A 15,746-nucleotide genomic window follows, 5' to 3' on the forward strand; every position below is an offset into this window, starting at 1 on the left:
AGTGGGGGGATGAAATAGCCGGCTACTTGCAGCTTTTCTTTTATCAGCACATTTAGATTAACAAAAGACGTGAGAGGTGAGAACGGTTTTAAGAAGCGATTTAAGGTGGGACAGGTTTATGAATTTTTTCGTAGGCTCTGGTAATTCTAGTGTTAACTTAGAAACTACAGGAATCTTTAGGTAACAGAATCTAAGGCTGATATCACATTACACAACTTAAAGCAGGGTATGTCAGGCTTGCCGACAGTTGGTGTTGATCTTGTGTTAGCCTCATTTTTTGTCAACCAATAGTGTGCTGCCTGACATAGACAGTGCTTTATGAAGGGTTAACAACTAATGAGAGTTCAGCTGCAATCTCAGCCATTTTTTTTTTCTTTTTTCAGTTCTGTAATAGTACGTAAAATACAAGACATTATGCATATGAGCTGCTGTTCTATTTATGAGGACAAAAACACCCATGTTCCTAATTCTTTGTCGCTGCATTATATACATAGTAGTTACAGATGAGTATTCATTGGTTGTCAGCTCTCATGCTCACAGATGCTGCCTCTAAAACTGAAGACCGATTCAGTCCTGCTTGACTTTATTGGGGTGAGTCACGGTCTAGTTGGAGGATCTTAATATTTACTGCCTACTTCCTTAAGGTGCTTACAGTATGTGATGCATGCATTGAAGGATGCACCTTTTACCATAGGCCAGAGCAAAGCATAAATTCTATACAAGCTCAATGCATTAATACAGCAATGTTTTTCTAAAGCACATATCATTAACAGCATGTAAATTATTTTTTTTTGTATTCTATTAATAAATTATATTACTGTAATTAACTGCAATGAAAAAACATGGTGCCAACAGTAGGTACATTGTTTTACTGGTATAGACTTACCAGTCAATACAATTATCTGGAAAGTTTGAAGGGCACAACTCGAAAGACCGGGATTTAGATAGTGTTGGTATGAGACAGAGGAAAACTGACAGGAAAAAACTTTCCTAAAAACATCTTCTTGTCATATTAATGTCTTGAGTAGTCTGTTTTGCTGTTGTGTGTTATTGCTGCTGCAGGGATCCAGCATTCTGCATTGGAATTATTCACCAGGTTCTTGCATGTGGGAGACTGCACATTCTCCCATTACCAGCATGGGTTTTTTTCTCTGGGTAATATTGAGAAAAACCTTACGTGTTCTGTGATTTGGCAAGTCTGAATTGTCCACATGTGAGTGTGGATGTGAATGTTAGTTGCTCATGAATATACTGGTGCTCTGTTCAAGGATGATTCCTGACATGTGCCCTGAGCAGTTTTAAGCAGGCATATAATAATAACTCTCTGTACTTGGTGCTGAAATATAACCAAGAGGGCTTTTATGGATTTACACTTTGAGGCCATTTCTTTTCTTTATGGAAAATAGAGGATATGTTTAATGTTTCATAGCATCCAGCATTATTACAATACAATACAGTTTATTTTTGTATAGCCCAAAATCAAACAAGAAGTGCTGCAATGGGTTTTAACAGGCCCATTATTGTGTATATAGGAAAAGAAAATTGCAGTTGTTTCTTTAAATGGTAAATTATATAGTATATGTATCTAAGTTATTTTTTGATTCATCCATACATAAAATTAATTATTTTCAAAACATGGAGGAGCAGGATCAGTTACCATGAAACCCTTCTTAGCAGTTATGTTTACGCTGCAGTTGAAGCTGCAGTTCAGTGGGTCATCCACGTATTTTACTTATTTAAAATAAACTTGATGATTACACACACGCACAAAAACTGTAAAAACAGATTATTCTCTAATTCAGCCAGAATAGTGAACAGATGCTGTATATTACAGATATTCCAGCGGTGTTCGCTCAAGCAAAGAACAGACCATTAACAAATTCAAGATTTAAGATATAATCTACTATATACACAGAAAAGGGTTAGTAATTTATTATACTTATAATAAATTACTCTTTTCTGTCTGTGATCATTTTCAGCATACTAATTTCAGTTAACCCATAAAAAATAAAACAAATGAAGTTTAAATTATACTGTTAGAGGATGTTATTCATGTAAATATTTTAAAGAAAGTAAAGTATTTGATAAACGTACACTGCTACCCACTGCTTTTAGAAAAACATGGGGAGTTGTGTCTGCTTGGGTAGTTTTTTCTTTTGTAGACACCTGAACAATGATAGCAGAATTTGCTCACCATTTACTAGGTACTTTGTCATGCGGAGGTGCATTTAATTGCTTTGTTACTAATGTGAACAACTGCAACATGTGCTTGACCTTCACATTATTTTGCAATATATTTAGATCTCTGTCTTCTTTCTCAAAAAAATGCAGTTTGAACATTATGATCATTTTAGTTGAAAAGCTGTGTGGATTGTTGGGCACTGTCAGACATATACCTCATAGTCTGCTCTGTTAAACATAAATCTTTTCTTTTAATTTGATTAAGAAAAGCTGTTGGAGTAGGAATTTAACAGTTAACCAATTTTGTTACCAGTTTATTGCCTTATTATGTATTATATACATAACTTTATTGACCTAGAGTAGTTTTAGTCACATTTTGAAATATGAAGCACTGTTGTTACTACGGTGCTACTGTTTTGAAGAAAAACATTGTGCAAGGAATAACACATTTTCATCCTTTAATAAACTGCTTTTGTGCAAATGTTACATTTTGCTACCCCTCCCTGATTTAAACAGTTATTTAAAATAAATTTTCCAACTGATTAATTCTTCTTCTTCTTTGTCTTCATCTTTTCTCGCTTCTATGTCTTTTCGATATGTTTTATCAACCTTCTCCATACAGCTCTGTCCTGCACCTCCTCCACAGTCAAACCCTATTCCTTCAGATCTTCTTTTACTTTATCTGTCCACCTCTGCTTTGGCCTCCCTCACTTTCCTTTTTTCCTGTACAATGGAACCTCGGTTTGGTCGTGAACCAAAGCAATTTCCCCCATAGGATTGTATGTAAATACAATTAATCCAGACCGTACGAACTGTATGTAAATATATGTAAATATGTAAATATATGTAAAGATTAAGCACAAATATAGTTAATTACACCATAGAATGCACAGTGTAATAGTAAACTAATGTAAAAACATTGAATAACACTGACACAAAACACCCAGGCTCCCTGCTCAGCAACACGAGCAGGCTCGCTCGTGCTCTCTCTCTCTCTCTGTAGCACGCACCCTCCCCCTCTCTGTAGCACGCACCCTCCCCTTCTCTCAGCAGCACACGCTAGCTCGCTCTCTCTGAACAGAGGGAAACATTTGAACAAATCCGAATTTTAATTTAAAAACCAGCCACAAGCAACCAAAAAAGTAACAGTGCAGGAGATCACGCTATTAGCCTTACAAGCCGATCGCTGTAAACACTTTTTTTAAAATGAGTTTTAAGCACAGCGGAAAAAAGGAACATTTGAAAAATGAGAAAAGTAACATTGCAGCAAATCACGCTATGAACAATTCCATGTAAACACTTTAATGAGTTTTAAGCACAGGGAAAAAAGCGAACATTTAAAAAAAGAGAAAAGTAACATTGCAACAATTCACGTTACGAACTGAAAAATTAACTTTTGAAAAATCCATAATACAAAAACCACCAAGAAAACTAACCTTGCATGAGTTGAGTTCTGGCATGAAGTGAGGAGGAACTGGGTGGAGAGGAGGGAGAGTCTGGCTCTGCAATGGAGGGATGTTTTCCTTCAGGTGTTTTCTCTCATGTGATTTCTTGGGTTTCTGGTGTTTTTAGCTGTTTAGCTGGTGGAAGCAAAAGCCTCATGCAGCCATTCCAAAAACAAAGTCCTTGTGACCCAACCCTTCGTGTTTGACCTCCACATTACTGGCAGTCTGGCTTTGTTTACATTGTGCTGCTTGAAAGCACGAGGGTTCTCAAATTGGTAAATAAGTAAACTGGTAAACAGTTTTTCCACCTCTTCCAGCACTTGAAGCCTCTGTCTGGTTAACGCTGTAACTCCTTTTGCAATATCAGCTGCTTTAATAGATTCTTTCTGCTTTAGAATAGTCAAAATCGTAGATTTTGGAGGTGGGCACATGAGCGGGCAGTGCATACTGAACGAGAAATCAGCAGACTAGCATAACGGAGGGAGCTGAGTGGATGTCCTTCTCCTCTCCTGCCGTTCCACACTCCGCGCCTGAGCACAGTGCACTGGCATCCCTCCGTCTGGCAGGAAAAGGCGCAATAGGGATCCGCCAGTTTTCAGTCACGGATGATTGTGTGTTGGTTAGCTCCGTATTGTTACAATGTTGCTTTTCTTGCTGATTTATTACATTAACGATTTTTCAAATGTTAATTTTCTCAATGTGCTTAAAAATCATTAAAAACTCGGACTGATTATGCAGCGTATGGTACGCCGCGGGTTGGCTAGTATGATATAATGTGTTTGCGGTTAGTAGAATTGTGATATGCCTTGAGGTGTTTCAAAAAGTGTGCCATATTAGAAAAAATGTTGGGAAATGGTTTACAGTTACTTAATACATATAGGAGCCAGATCTGCATTTTTCACAGATAACCCCATGCAGCTCTGTGATAAGCTGTTTCTGCATCTAGAGATAAGAAAACCTCTGGAGACTGAAGTACTATAGTGGAGTATATTATATTAAACAAATACATGATCGTTTGAAATGAATTGTCTGCCTTTTATATTTTTAACATGCCACAAATTCAGTGAGTCGAGTTTATGATTTTTAACTGACCTTTCTTGAAATATTGTTAGCCTTTGACTGGGATCTTAGTTTCAGCCTTTGTTGGTAAAAGTACTTATAAATATTTCTGTATGGTATTGGCTGATAAAAATTATTAAAACTTATTAAAATGACAGCATTCCGTGAGATTGACAGTGAGGCTTTCATAATGTAGTTAAAAAGAAATCTTTTGTTGACATGCTGAGTTATTCTTTTATCTACACTTGATTAGGATTGTAATTGATCAACGTGATAACTTTATACAGCATGTAAAACATCAGGGGATCCATGGGTGAAATGTGCTGTGTAAGCAGTGACTATGCTAGTCAGCATTTCCTGAGACTAATTTATATTTTAATCTAATCTTTCTTCATCTTACAATATCCCCTAGCTAACATTAAACTAAAAAAATGATCTGCAACACATCTGTTTTATGAAGTAAGAAAATTGAACATGTTGGTGGAAATTATTGTAACTCTAGAAATTTAAAGAGCCTTTTAAAATAGATTGAGGGGAACACAAGGCTATAGACAAGTAATACTGCCAAGTATGGCTCTTGTCTCAGATGAAATGTATATTTTTAAAATTAAGAAAATGTTATTCCTTTGCCTTTCATTTGTTACTCTTGACACAAAGAATTGTTAATCTCTTGAGGTTTTTTCCAAATTCATGACGGTGATGCAAAAACTTTTGTCTTTTATTTATTATATACTTGCAGTCAAGCCATATCACAATGAGAGGTGATGTTTTGCCTACCTTTTGTTTGGAGCTTGTATATTTCTTTTGGTTATGTTATTGCAGCTAAACAGAAAAATTCTGGTAAAAGCCTGAATGGGATGAATTGTCTGCTCTTAACTTGTGTTTGTTATTGTTTATTAAAACTGTACAAAGATTATTACATCTTTAGAATAGTAAATTATTAAAAAGATGTGGTTTTTTATTGTATTTTTTCATTTTCTTTACAACTTATGGAGCATTATTAGGACTGAGACAAAATCTTATGTCTTCTCCCATAACTTTATTCTTTGCTTCTTCCTCTATACTTTTCCATTCCTTTGTCACTTGGTTGTGTTGTGCATTTAGCCACAGTTTTAAGTGTAGACTTGTCTTTCTTTCAACCAAGAAACTATGCATAGCTTGATCATTAAGATCTAATTCCTATTCAAGAAAAAGCTTCATGTTCTGTCTCAGTTAGAAGCATGTCATTCACGTTCACCATAGGGGTTCTCACATATCTTGTGTGATTTTCATTTTTGGTCAACAGACCAAAATGCTTTTATTAGTAAGGTTGCTGTTTGTTTCAAAATATTGCTTGGCAAAATGAAACTTGTCTGTTAATCACAACTGTCTTTAGTGAAGTGTATTCTTATGTTCTTTATACTTCGCTATTTACTTGATATACTGTATATGCAACATGGAATTTTAAAATGACTAAAATACTATTAACTGATTGGTATTGTTTCTTCTCCCTTTTGTTACTGCTACTGAGTATTTGAGAAACCACAAATCTCAGGCATTTCTTTCAACTGAATATACAAGGAACAACTCTCCTCAGTGAACTCTTGCATTAAATAGTTTTTGGAGGCATCCTTTTTCTCTTGTGACGTTAAATGCTCATTCAGATGGTCTGTCATTTATTTAAATTTTTTTGTTTCACATTAATAACAATAAAACACAACTGTTTTGCTCAGCTAGTTGAGATGTATTTAGCTTTAAACTGAGCAGTTATCATTGAAGTGCAAAACTTGGTCATTCTACCCTTAACTGCCACTTCTTCTTTACAGGAGACCTTCTAAGCTTTAGTGCTTAATTTGCTGCTTAACACAAGTGTTACAGGTTTGTTTTTAAAGGGGTCTACTTTTTATCTTAATTAAAATTTTTTTTATATAGCAGGCTATTTTCATTTCAATAACCCTTATTGAATTATACTTTTAGATGTATACAATGGTTTGAAGGAATTAATTTCTCACACAAATAATAAAATAATGGACTCAAATATTTTCTGATGATATCTGAAATAAAAGAGGAAAATAAATATGTATATTTTCATTATTTAACAATGAAAATATTAAAAAAAATGTGAACATGAACTGTTTAATTCAGTAAATGATGGCTTATCCTTTAGTATTACAGTCTTTGAGTCTGTTTCATCCAGTTAAACCCTCTTCCGGTACTTGATAACTAAATGAGCATTGATGTACCACCAATAAAAAAGTTCAGTTCTTTTATAATAACCCTAGAATGCAGAATATTTTGCAGAGTTTTTAGATACTTAACTACAATAAATTACTTAATGCTTCCTTAGGGAGGTGAATCTGTCATCCACTACTTACCCTTCACACTGCTTCTCTTGCAGGGTTAACTGCAATGCAGTAAAGTAGAGACCACCCTGGACTCAAAAGTCAAACTCAATAAATCTGATGGTATCTGGCAGATACTGTTTTAATTCCACAGCATATTCAGGCTATATCAAGTTATAATTTCCATGCTAACTCAACCAAAAGCATCCCATGGGTGACTGCTAGTATTCACAATATATAGCGTGGGTGTCCAACTCCAACTCTGACCCTGGAGGGCCGCAGTGGCTGTGAGTTTTCCTTTCTGCCTCTTTCCTATCACCAACTAACTTCTGCTGTTAATTGACTTTTTTCTCTTCCTTTTATATGTTGTGTTTTTTTAGACGCAGGCCTGTGAAGTTATTATTTTTTCCTTAAATGGCAGCCAAACATAAGTGAGATGTAAAGTAAGCCAACAGATGACCAGCAAAGCTGGGGTCTCAAAGTCCAAGTAATTTCAATCTAATCGGTTTCTTAATTAGAAGCCAATTCTTATTGTTAATTAAACCTGTTATTTAATTCCACTGATTGTTGTTGCTGTCATTCTGCCACAGCAGACATTTACAAAAGTGTTTATTTTTTCTGCGAGCACTGTCATAATGTTTTGGTGACCTGAGTAAATTAACATTACTGAGACCTTCACATTTCTTTATTTTCAGCTATCGTATGATGGACACAGGTTGCTAGTCATGTGTTGACTTGTTTTTGTATCTCATTATTTTTTGGCTACTAATTAAGGAAGAAAGAAATAATTAAGGGATCTGAGTCTTAAAGCGCAAGTCAATTAAAAATGAAAGCAAAAGAATTTAATTAACAACAAAAATGGGTCACTAAGAAAATGGTTTGAACAAAAACTGCAGCCACTACAGCCCCCCAAGATTGGATGAGGACACCCATGATCTATAGCCAAATAACTATTTGGAAGGCATTAGTGATGTTAAGAGAAACAATACTTTTGGTACCATTTGATACCAATGTTCCAAAAACAAAACAGTTGTAGGTTTTTTTTTCTGTGTTGAGAGTACAGAATGGCAGTCGGTGTGCTCATGTGTGACTACAGGTAGACAGATTACTCAAGTAGGTACAGTAAGGTGTGACAAAAACATGAGTAAAACTACATGTAAAAATGCCTCATAGTGGTGATGATCACCACATGTCGAAAAGAAATACAGAAGTCATATCTAGAAATACTTTGTCATCAGGGTAGGAGAATTTACGTGTGTGCTAGTGTAATCATGTTTATTATTTGAAAAAACATGCCTCACACACAGGCTTTCATTATTACCACTTGTATCCCATTAATGAGTTCATAAATAGCTTCATGCATGCATTGTGAGCACAGTGATGTGAATGATCAGATGTGACTTTGAGACAAAATGAAGGCATGATGAATTGCTTTCTAATATCATGTTCTACACAGACACTAAAAAGGAATGGGGGCTTCACATTCATTCCCTTGTTGTGTCGAACACATCCACAAATGTAATTTTAAGTATGTATACATTTTCAAATTGGTTTATTAAAGTTCACTGTCGTGGGGGAAATGTAGCATGCACTGTTATACATGTAGAACTCTGCGTATTAGTAGTGTGAACAGCTATAGCAAGTAAAAGTTGAGGCATGTTTTGGATCAAGTGGATATTTCACATGCCTACAGTGGTGATGAAATGAGCCATTTGTTAATATCAAAATAAAATTTCTTAAGTGCTTCGAAACATAAACCATTGCGATTATGCCAGTTTGCAGGATGGGCAAAACAACATACTTGATTACTTAATACAGATGTGCAAATGCTAAGTTTGTGTTATTTGTTTGGTTTCTGATGCGAAACTAATGTCCATTTGTATAATCCATAAAATGTGACAAATGTAGTGAAAGCACATATGTCATATATTTGAAAGGTATGCTGGGGAGTATAATACAGTGTACCAGTTAAACTGCAGTTCTAGTTAATATTCTAATTTTGGACTAGTACATAGACTAAGCAATCAAAATCTGATCAGCCATATAAGATGCTTTGAAAACAAGCACAACCACACAAGTGTGTTTTACTGGAGTTTTGAAATAATGTATTAATGTAAAGCTAACAAGTTTGATTTCACACAGGAAATTAATTGGACAAATCAAAAAAGAATAAAGGAGCATAAATTTGGAAAATTCTTCAGGAATTTTTGACATTTGAAAATTAAATCGATTGGACTCATCCATTACTCTTTATTATGTTTTTAACCAACTAATAATGCAAATATATAGCTTACAATAGAAAATGTTACAAACCTAATAGAGTCAAAAGAGAAAAAAAGAGCCCAGATTTGGAAAATAAAAGTATTCAGGATTTTATGACATTTGAAAATTAAATCAATTTGACTCATCAGTCACTCTTTTTATTAAGTTTTTAACCTGCTACTAATGCAAACAATGCAAACTCAAATTCCACCCACCCAACAATGCTATAAAAGCAACTTTTTGAAGCCAGAATTCAACTGTGAATTTGCAGAGGAAAGAAGTCGGCTACAGTATAAGTTTGTCAACCCAGTCTTGGTTTATACCCAAAAGGTTCTGTCTTAATAAGTATATAAATACATGTAAAAATTATGACTTCATCAAGAAGAGCCTACTTCAACAATCCTGATGTATTCTGCTACATATGTGGAGAGTACATGGTTGAAAAACAAAGAAGAAATACCACAGACTTTGTGCATCGAGTATACCTGTCTTATTTTGGAGTACAGCTTTGGAGACCAGGATAAGTCTTGGGCTCCACATATGGTTTGCAAAACATGTGTTAAGCACCTACAACAGTGGACAAAAGGTGAAAGAAAATGTTTAAACTTTGGTGTGCCAATGGTAATGAGAGAACCAAAAAACCACCATGACGATTGTTATTTTTGAGATTAAAGGCTTTAATTGTTACAAGAAAGCTCGGTGGGATTATCCTGATTTGGAATCAGCACAACAACCTATTCCACATGGCAATGATGTTCCCATACCAGTGTTTACCAGACTACCAAACCAGCCACTGTCAGACTCTGAAGAGAGGCAGGGATTGGAGTGTATGACAGGTAGCAGCAGTGGAAGTAAATTTGAGGGAAGCTCTTCAACGCCTCAACCATTAAGCCAAAAAAAACTCAATGACCTGATTTGAGACTTACATCTGTCCAAGCATGCATCTGAACTTTTAGCGTCCAGACTTAATGAACAAAATCTTATAAATGCGGAAGTTAAAATTACAGCCTATCGGACAAGAGAAGAGAGGCTTCTCCCATATTTCAACCAAGAGGAAGAACTTGTATACTGCAATGATAATCCCAGGAATTGTACTTCAAATGGGACTAACAGAATATCGACCAGAAGACTGGCGGCTTTTTATAGACAGCTCCACTAGAAGCTTGAAATGTGTTCCCTTGCACAATGGTAACCGTTACGCGTCTCTTCCCATTGCTCACTCAACAAAACTTAAAGAGAAATATGAAAATTTAAAAATTGTATTACAGAAAATCAGTTATCTCGAACATCAGTGGTCGATTTGTGTTGATCTGAAGATGGTGAACTTCTTGCTTGGACAGCAATCTGGATACACAAAATACTCATGCTTCATGTGCCTCTGGAATAGCAGGGCAAAGCAAGATCATTGGACAAAAGTGTCATTGCTTACAAGGGAAGAAATGATTGTTGGCGCTGCGAATATCATCAACAAGCCACTGGTGGACAAGAACAAAATCATTCTCCCACTGCTTCATATTAAGCTAGGATTGATGAAGCAATTTTTTAGGGCTTTGGACAAAACGGGTAATTGCTTCAAGTACATTTGTAGATCATTCCCTGGACTGAGCATGGAAAAACTAAAAGCTGGAATCTTTGATGGTCCTCAGATTCATAAACTCATGAATGATTCCAATTTTACCAAATGCATGAATGACACTGAGGCTTTGGCCTGGAAGAATTGTGTCTCTGTTGTGAAGAACTACTTGGGTAATCACAGAGCACACAATTATGAAGAACTGGTGCAAGATATGCTTGCTAACTTCAGAAATTTGGGAGTTAATATGAGCATAAAGATGCACTATCTCCATAGCCATTTAAACTGATTTCCAGATAACCTTGGAGACTTCAGCGAGAGGTTCCACCAGGATATGAAGGTGATGGAGGAGAGATATCAAGGCAGATGGGACATACGCATGATGGCAGACTACTGTTGGAGTCTCCAATGTGATTGTCCTGATGACACACATAAAAGGAAATCGCATAAACAGCGTTTTTTGAAGCATTGACTTTAATAACAATTAATAACTAATTAATATTGTATTAATCAAATCATACATAACTTTTTCCCTGTCACTGTTAGATATTTTTAATTTCTTTTTTGTATGATGTTAGACTGTTTACTTACTAGTTGTAACTAGAATAAAAATATTCTTGCAATTCTGAATGCTTTTCAAACGTGTTGTGTTAATTAATTATTAAATATCTCAGAAACTAGAGCTAATCTGGCAAAACCAAAGTCACATTCTTAATCGGCACCATAAACTTAATATAAAACCGTTCAGACATCGTTGGCACCAAAATCACTGTATACCAGTGAAAGACACTGTATTGTTCACTTTAATAACAGAGGTAATTTCTTATAAGAAGCGGTTGAATAGGATTTCTGTGTTTGCCATAGTATCATGTATATATCAAGTATTGTGAAATTTCACCGGCATTGGTATTAAATACCAAAATTCTAATTTCCTGACATCCCTAGAAGCATTACTCAGGTAGTATGAAGGCCTTTTGGATACTTTCAGTGGTATTGTGCAAAACAATATACTTGTATCTTTGTGAAAATTTATTGAGTAGAAACAGCTGTTTTATTGTCATGAGGAAATGAAAAGGGTATTAGTTACAGCAGCAATGAGTTTTGAAGTGCATTAATTATAGCATATTAACAAAGGTTGCCAGCAATCAGCAAATGGTCTTTTTTAAGGAACTACAATGATACTGCTCTGAACAGTCATAGGCAAGTCCATTTTTTCTTAAAATATTAATGGAGACATCCATCCATTATCCAACCTGCTATATCCTAACTACAGGGTCAAGGGGGTCTGCTGGAGCCAATCCCAACCAACACAGGGTGCAAGGCAGGAAACAAACCCCAGGCGGGGCACACACACACACACACGAGGGACAATTTAGAATCACCAATGTACCTAATCTGCATGTGGGGGGAAACTGGAGTACCCGGAGGAAACCCACGCAGACACATGGAGAACATGCAAACTCCACGCAGGGAGGACCCGGGAAGCAAACCCAGTTCTCCTTACTGTGAGGCAGCAGTGCTACCACTGCGACACTGTGCTGCCCTTAATGGAGACACCTCACCATAAATATATAGGAGCAGTTGTTACAGCTAAATTATCTGCTGAATAGGTAATCAAAACAGACTAAATTTGTACAAAAATATTTTCTTTAATTAAAATAAGTACAATCAAAATCTGGGGTGGCACGGTGGTGCTGTGGTAGTGCTACTGCCTCGCAGTTAGGAGACCTGGGCTCGCTTCCCGGGTCCTCCCTGCGTGGAGTTTGCATGTTCTCCCCGTGTCTGTGTGGGTTTCCTCCGGGCGCTCCGGTTTCCTCCCACAGTCCAAAGACATGCAGGTTAGGTGGATTGGTGATTCTAAATTGGCCCTAGTGTGTGCTTGGTGTGTGGGTGTGTTTGTGTGTGTCCTGCGGTGGGTTGGCACCCTGCCCAGGATGGTTCCTGCCTTGTGCCCGGTGTTGACTGGGATTGGCTCCAGCAGACCCCCGTGACCCTGTGTTCGGATTCAGCGGGTTGGAAAATGGATGGATGGATGGATGGACAATCAAAATCTTTTAAGTGATTTGAAAATGTTAACAGGTAATCACATCTGCCATTTGTCCCATGAAGGGTAAAGTTTAAGATATCGTAGATATTATTTATATGTTAATTTTCCAAATCTGGCATGGTTTGTATACAGTACTAATGTTGTTCTATTTTGTTACATTATGTAACGCTGTATGCTTTATATCTTTTTAATTTAGGAATCAGAGTGTTTATGAAGTCCTGTCAACTTTTAAGAAGTCCCTCAGTCATTCTGGTAAGATGAATTACTGTTGCAGTTAATTCAGATCAAACCTGTTCATAGCAGTTTCAGGGAAGGCGTTTATGCTGTTAAATGTATAGTAAGCATGGTTTGATTAACATTTCTAATTTATGTACCTATATGTTTATAAATTAATATGATGATTCCTTGACCAAATTAATATCAGCTTTGGCCGCCCAGGAGTTGAATGCTATTGTCAACATGACAGCGGAGCAGCAGTGATACAACTTCAATTTCTGATTAATGAGGTTAGTAATGGCATGGCATGTTTTCAGTGATGGGATGCTATTAAACCTTTTTTTTTTTTTAAGTTTACGTCATTTTTATAATTACAGTCTTTTCAAATTCTGTCATTTAATCTTACATATGGATGAGAAGAAATAAGTGTCAAAATTTTAGTTGGCTATTGTTTTGGTTTAATACCAATTTAGATTAATTTTAAATATGAAATGACTGTGTTCTTTAACAAACATGGATTTTTTGCAGTATACCTTTTAACAAAGTATCTAACATTATACTTTATATTAAAAGAAGCTTAACCAGGTCACTTATAGCACTGAAAAATAAAGGAAATATATCAAAAACATTGAAGCTTCCATTCTTATTTCAGGAAAAAAAACTTAAACTTAATGAAATTATCAAAGAGCATGTTTGCAGAATTTAGTGAATTACTTTATTATTTATTTATCATTATCTGAACAAATTTAAATCATATTATATGATATAATCTGCTGTTGAATTCTGCTCTGTACTTGTAATATTTCTATTGCACTATTATATTGTATTGAGGATTATTTGTGTTCTGTTCTTTGTATTGTATTTACCCTCTTTTGTTTGACACCCTCTGCACACCCAGCCTACCTGGAAAGGGGTCTTTCTTTGAACTGCCTTTCCCAAGGTTTCTTCCATTTTTTTTCCCCTTCAAGGGTTTGTTTGGGTGTTTTTCCTTGTCTTCTTAGAGAGTCAAAGCTGGGGGGCTGTGAAAAGGCAGGGTCTGTTAAAGCCCATTGCGACACTTCTTGTGTGATTTTGGGCTATATAAAAATAAACTAAATCTAAACTTTGGACAGTTATGTGAAATGACACAATAGTGTCTGCATAGTGAGGCTAGTTTGTTTTATGAACATTTATATAAGTATCCTTCATTAATCTTAGTCTTTGCTTACTGTGTCTACTGTGTGGTGAAAAATGCCAACTTGATTCTCATTTAAACGTGTTCTAGATTCAGATATTACAGGGGCATCTTATCACACAAAATATTACTATAGTACTAATTTGAAAAACTATTTAATGCCTTAAGCCCTATAAATTCTTTGATATGCTTCAGCTGCCTCTTGACCTTGTCCTTGATAGCTAAGTTAGAAAATTGGGTGGATTTTATATGTAGTATCACTAAGAAATTAGCTAGATAAAATGGTAAGGCTAGTTCAATAAATGTGATATGGATACCAGTTGTATGACAGATATCAAAACTGGTTGTTTGTTAAATTTAAATTTTAACAAAGGATAGTATTTATTTACTTGGTTATTGGTGAAAATACAGTATGTAGATATTATTCCAGTACCAGGGTGTACTGTTTAAGCCAAATTTTCACAATCATATCTTAAATTATTTTGGATAAAAAATTACTACCTCATCTTGCTCCACCTTTAAGGGTAAACTTTGGATTGGTGTTATGATCACTCTTAGTATTGTTGTTATTTTACGAAAGTAGATAAAATAGCATATTAAGAAAAAAGAAACCAAAGGCACATGTTGGACAGATTAAAAGTTTTCGGAATAAGGACAATTTTGCTGCGGTCAAGGACAACGTTCAGCATGTAATCACTTATTAACATACATTCTGTGTTACAATTAAAACGTTTTATTTTTCTCCATGTATTGATTTTAAAACTATTAGCATTCAAATAAAAAAATCTTGTTTTGTACCATTAACGCTATGTTCACATTATAAGCCTCATTGCTCAGTTATGATGTTTGAATCAGTATGAATGCTCACATTGGTTTGTTTGTGCATGACTCATCTGTGTCACAAACAACAAAAAAAACTCATATTTGTAAAACAACTCATTGTTTAAAAAAAAAAAAACAAAATGGATGTGCTAGTAGCTTGTGTATGCATCACATTTTACTCTGGAGAATGAAGAAGGCGAAAAAAAATCCAGAAGGCTAGCTTTTACTGTTTTTGTACTATTGCTGCAAGAGATGTGTGGGTACAAGAAAGAAGCCAGCAATGGTGGGGCCGTGACTGTTCTCAAAGGTGTAGCTCTCCTCCACTGTTGTTTTGCCCCGCTGCCAGTGCTGGCTAAAAATGTCCACACTTAGCCAATGCGTATAGGCAAAAAAAAACATGAATTCCGATCTGACCATTCTCATTCATGCCTCATGGCCACGAACCGAATCTAGTACCACATATGAAAGAGACTGAAAGCAGATTTGAAAACATTGGATTTCTGTGTCCACACAGCTCAAAAAGCATCAGATTTGAGTTTCTTCAGTCAGTCAGTCAGTCATTCATTTTCCAACCCACTACAGGTATATCCTAACACAGGGTCACAGGGGGGTCTGCTGGAGCACAATCCCAGCCAGCACAGGGCGC

General features: G+C 35.8%; 1 protein-coding gene across 11 annotated transcripts in view; it reads left to right on the forward strand.

Moving 5' to 3' along the window:
- The window catches only part of LOC120525337 (syntaxin-binding protein 5), a 637,028-nt gene that overhangs the window by 121,779 nt on the left and 499,503 nt on the right, over positions 1–15,746 (forward strand). For all 11 annotated transcript variants that reach the window (XM_039747537.1, XM_039747542.1, XM_039747540.1 and 8 more), the window contains exon 3: positions 13,313–13,394. In XM_039747537.1, coding sequence (XP_039603471.1) covers positions 13,313–13,394 — 82 coding nt within the window. The remainder of the gene's footprint in view (positions 1–13,312; positions 13,395–15,746) is intronic.

Source organism: Polypterus senegalus, chromosome 3 (assembly GCF_016835505.1).
Source record: "Polypterus senegalus isolate Bchr_013 chromosome 3, ASM1683550v1, whole genome shotgun sequence".
Lineage (NCBI taxonomy): Eukaryota > Metazoa > Chordata > Cladistia > Polypteriformes > Polypteridae > Polypterus > Polypterus senegalus.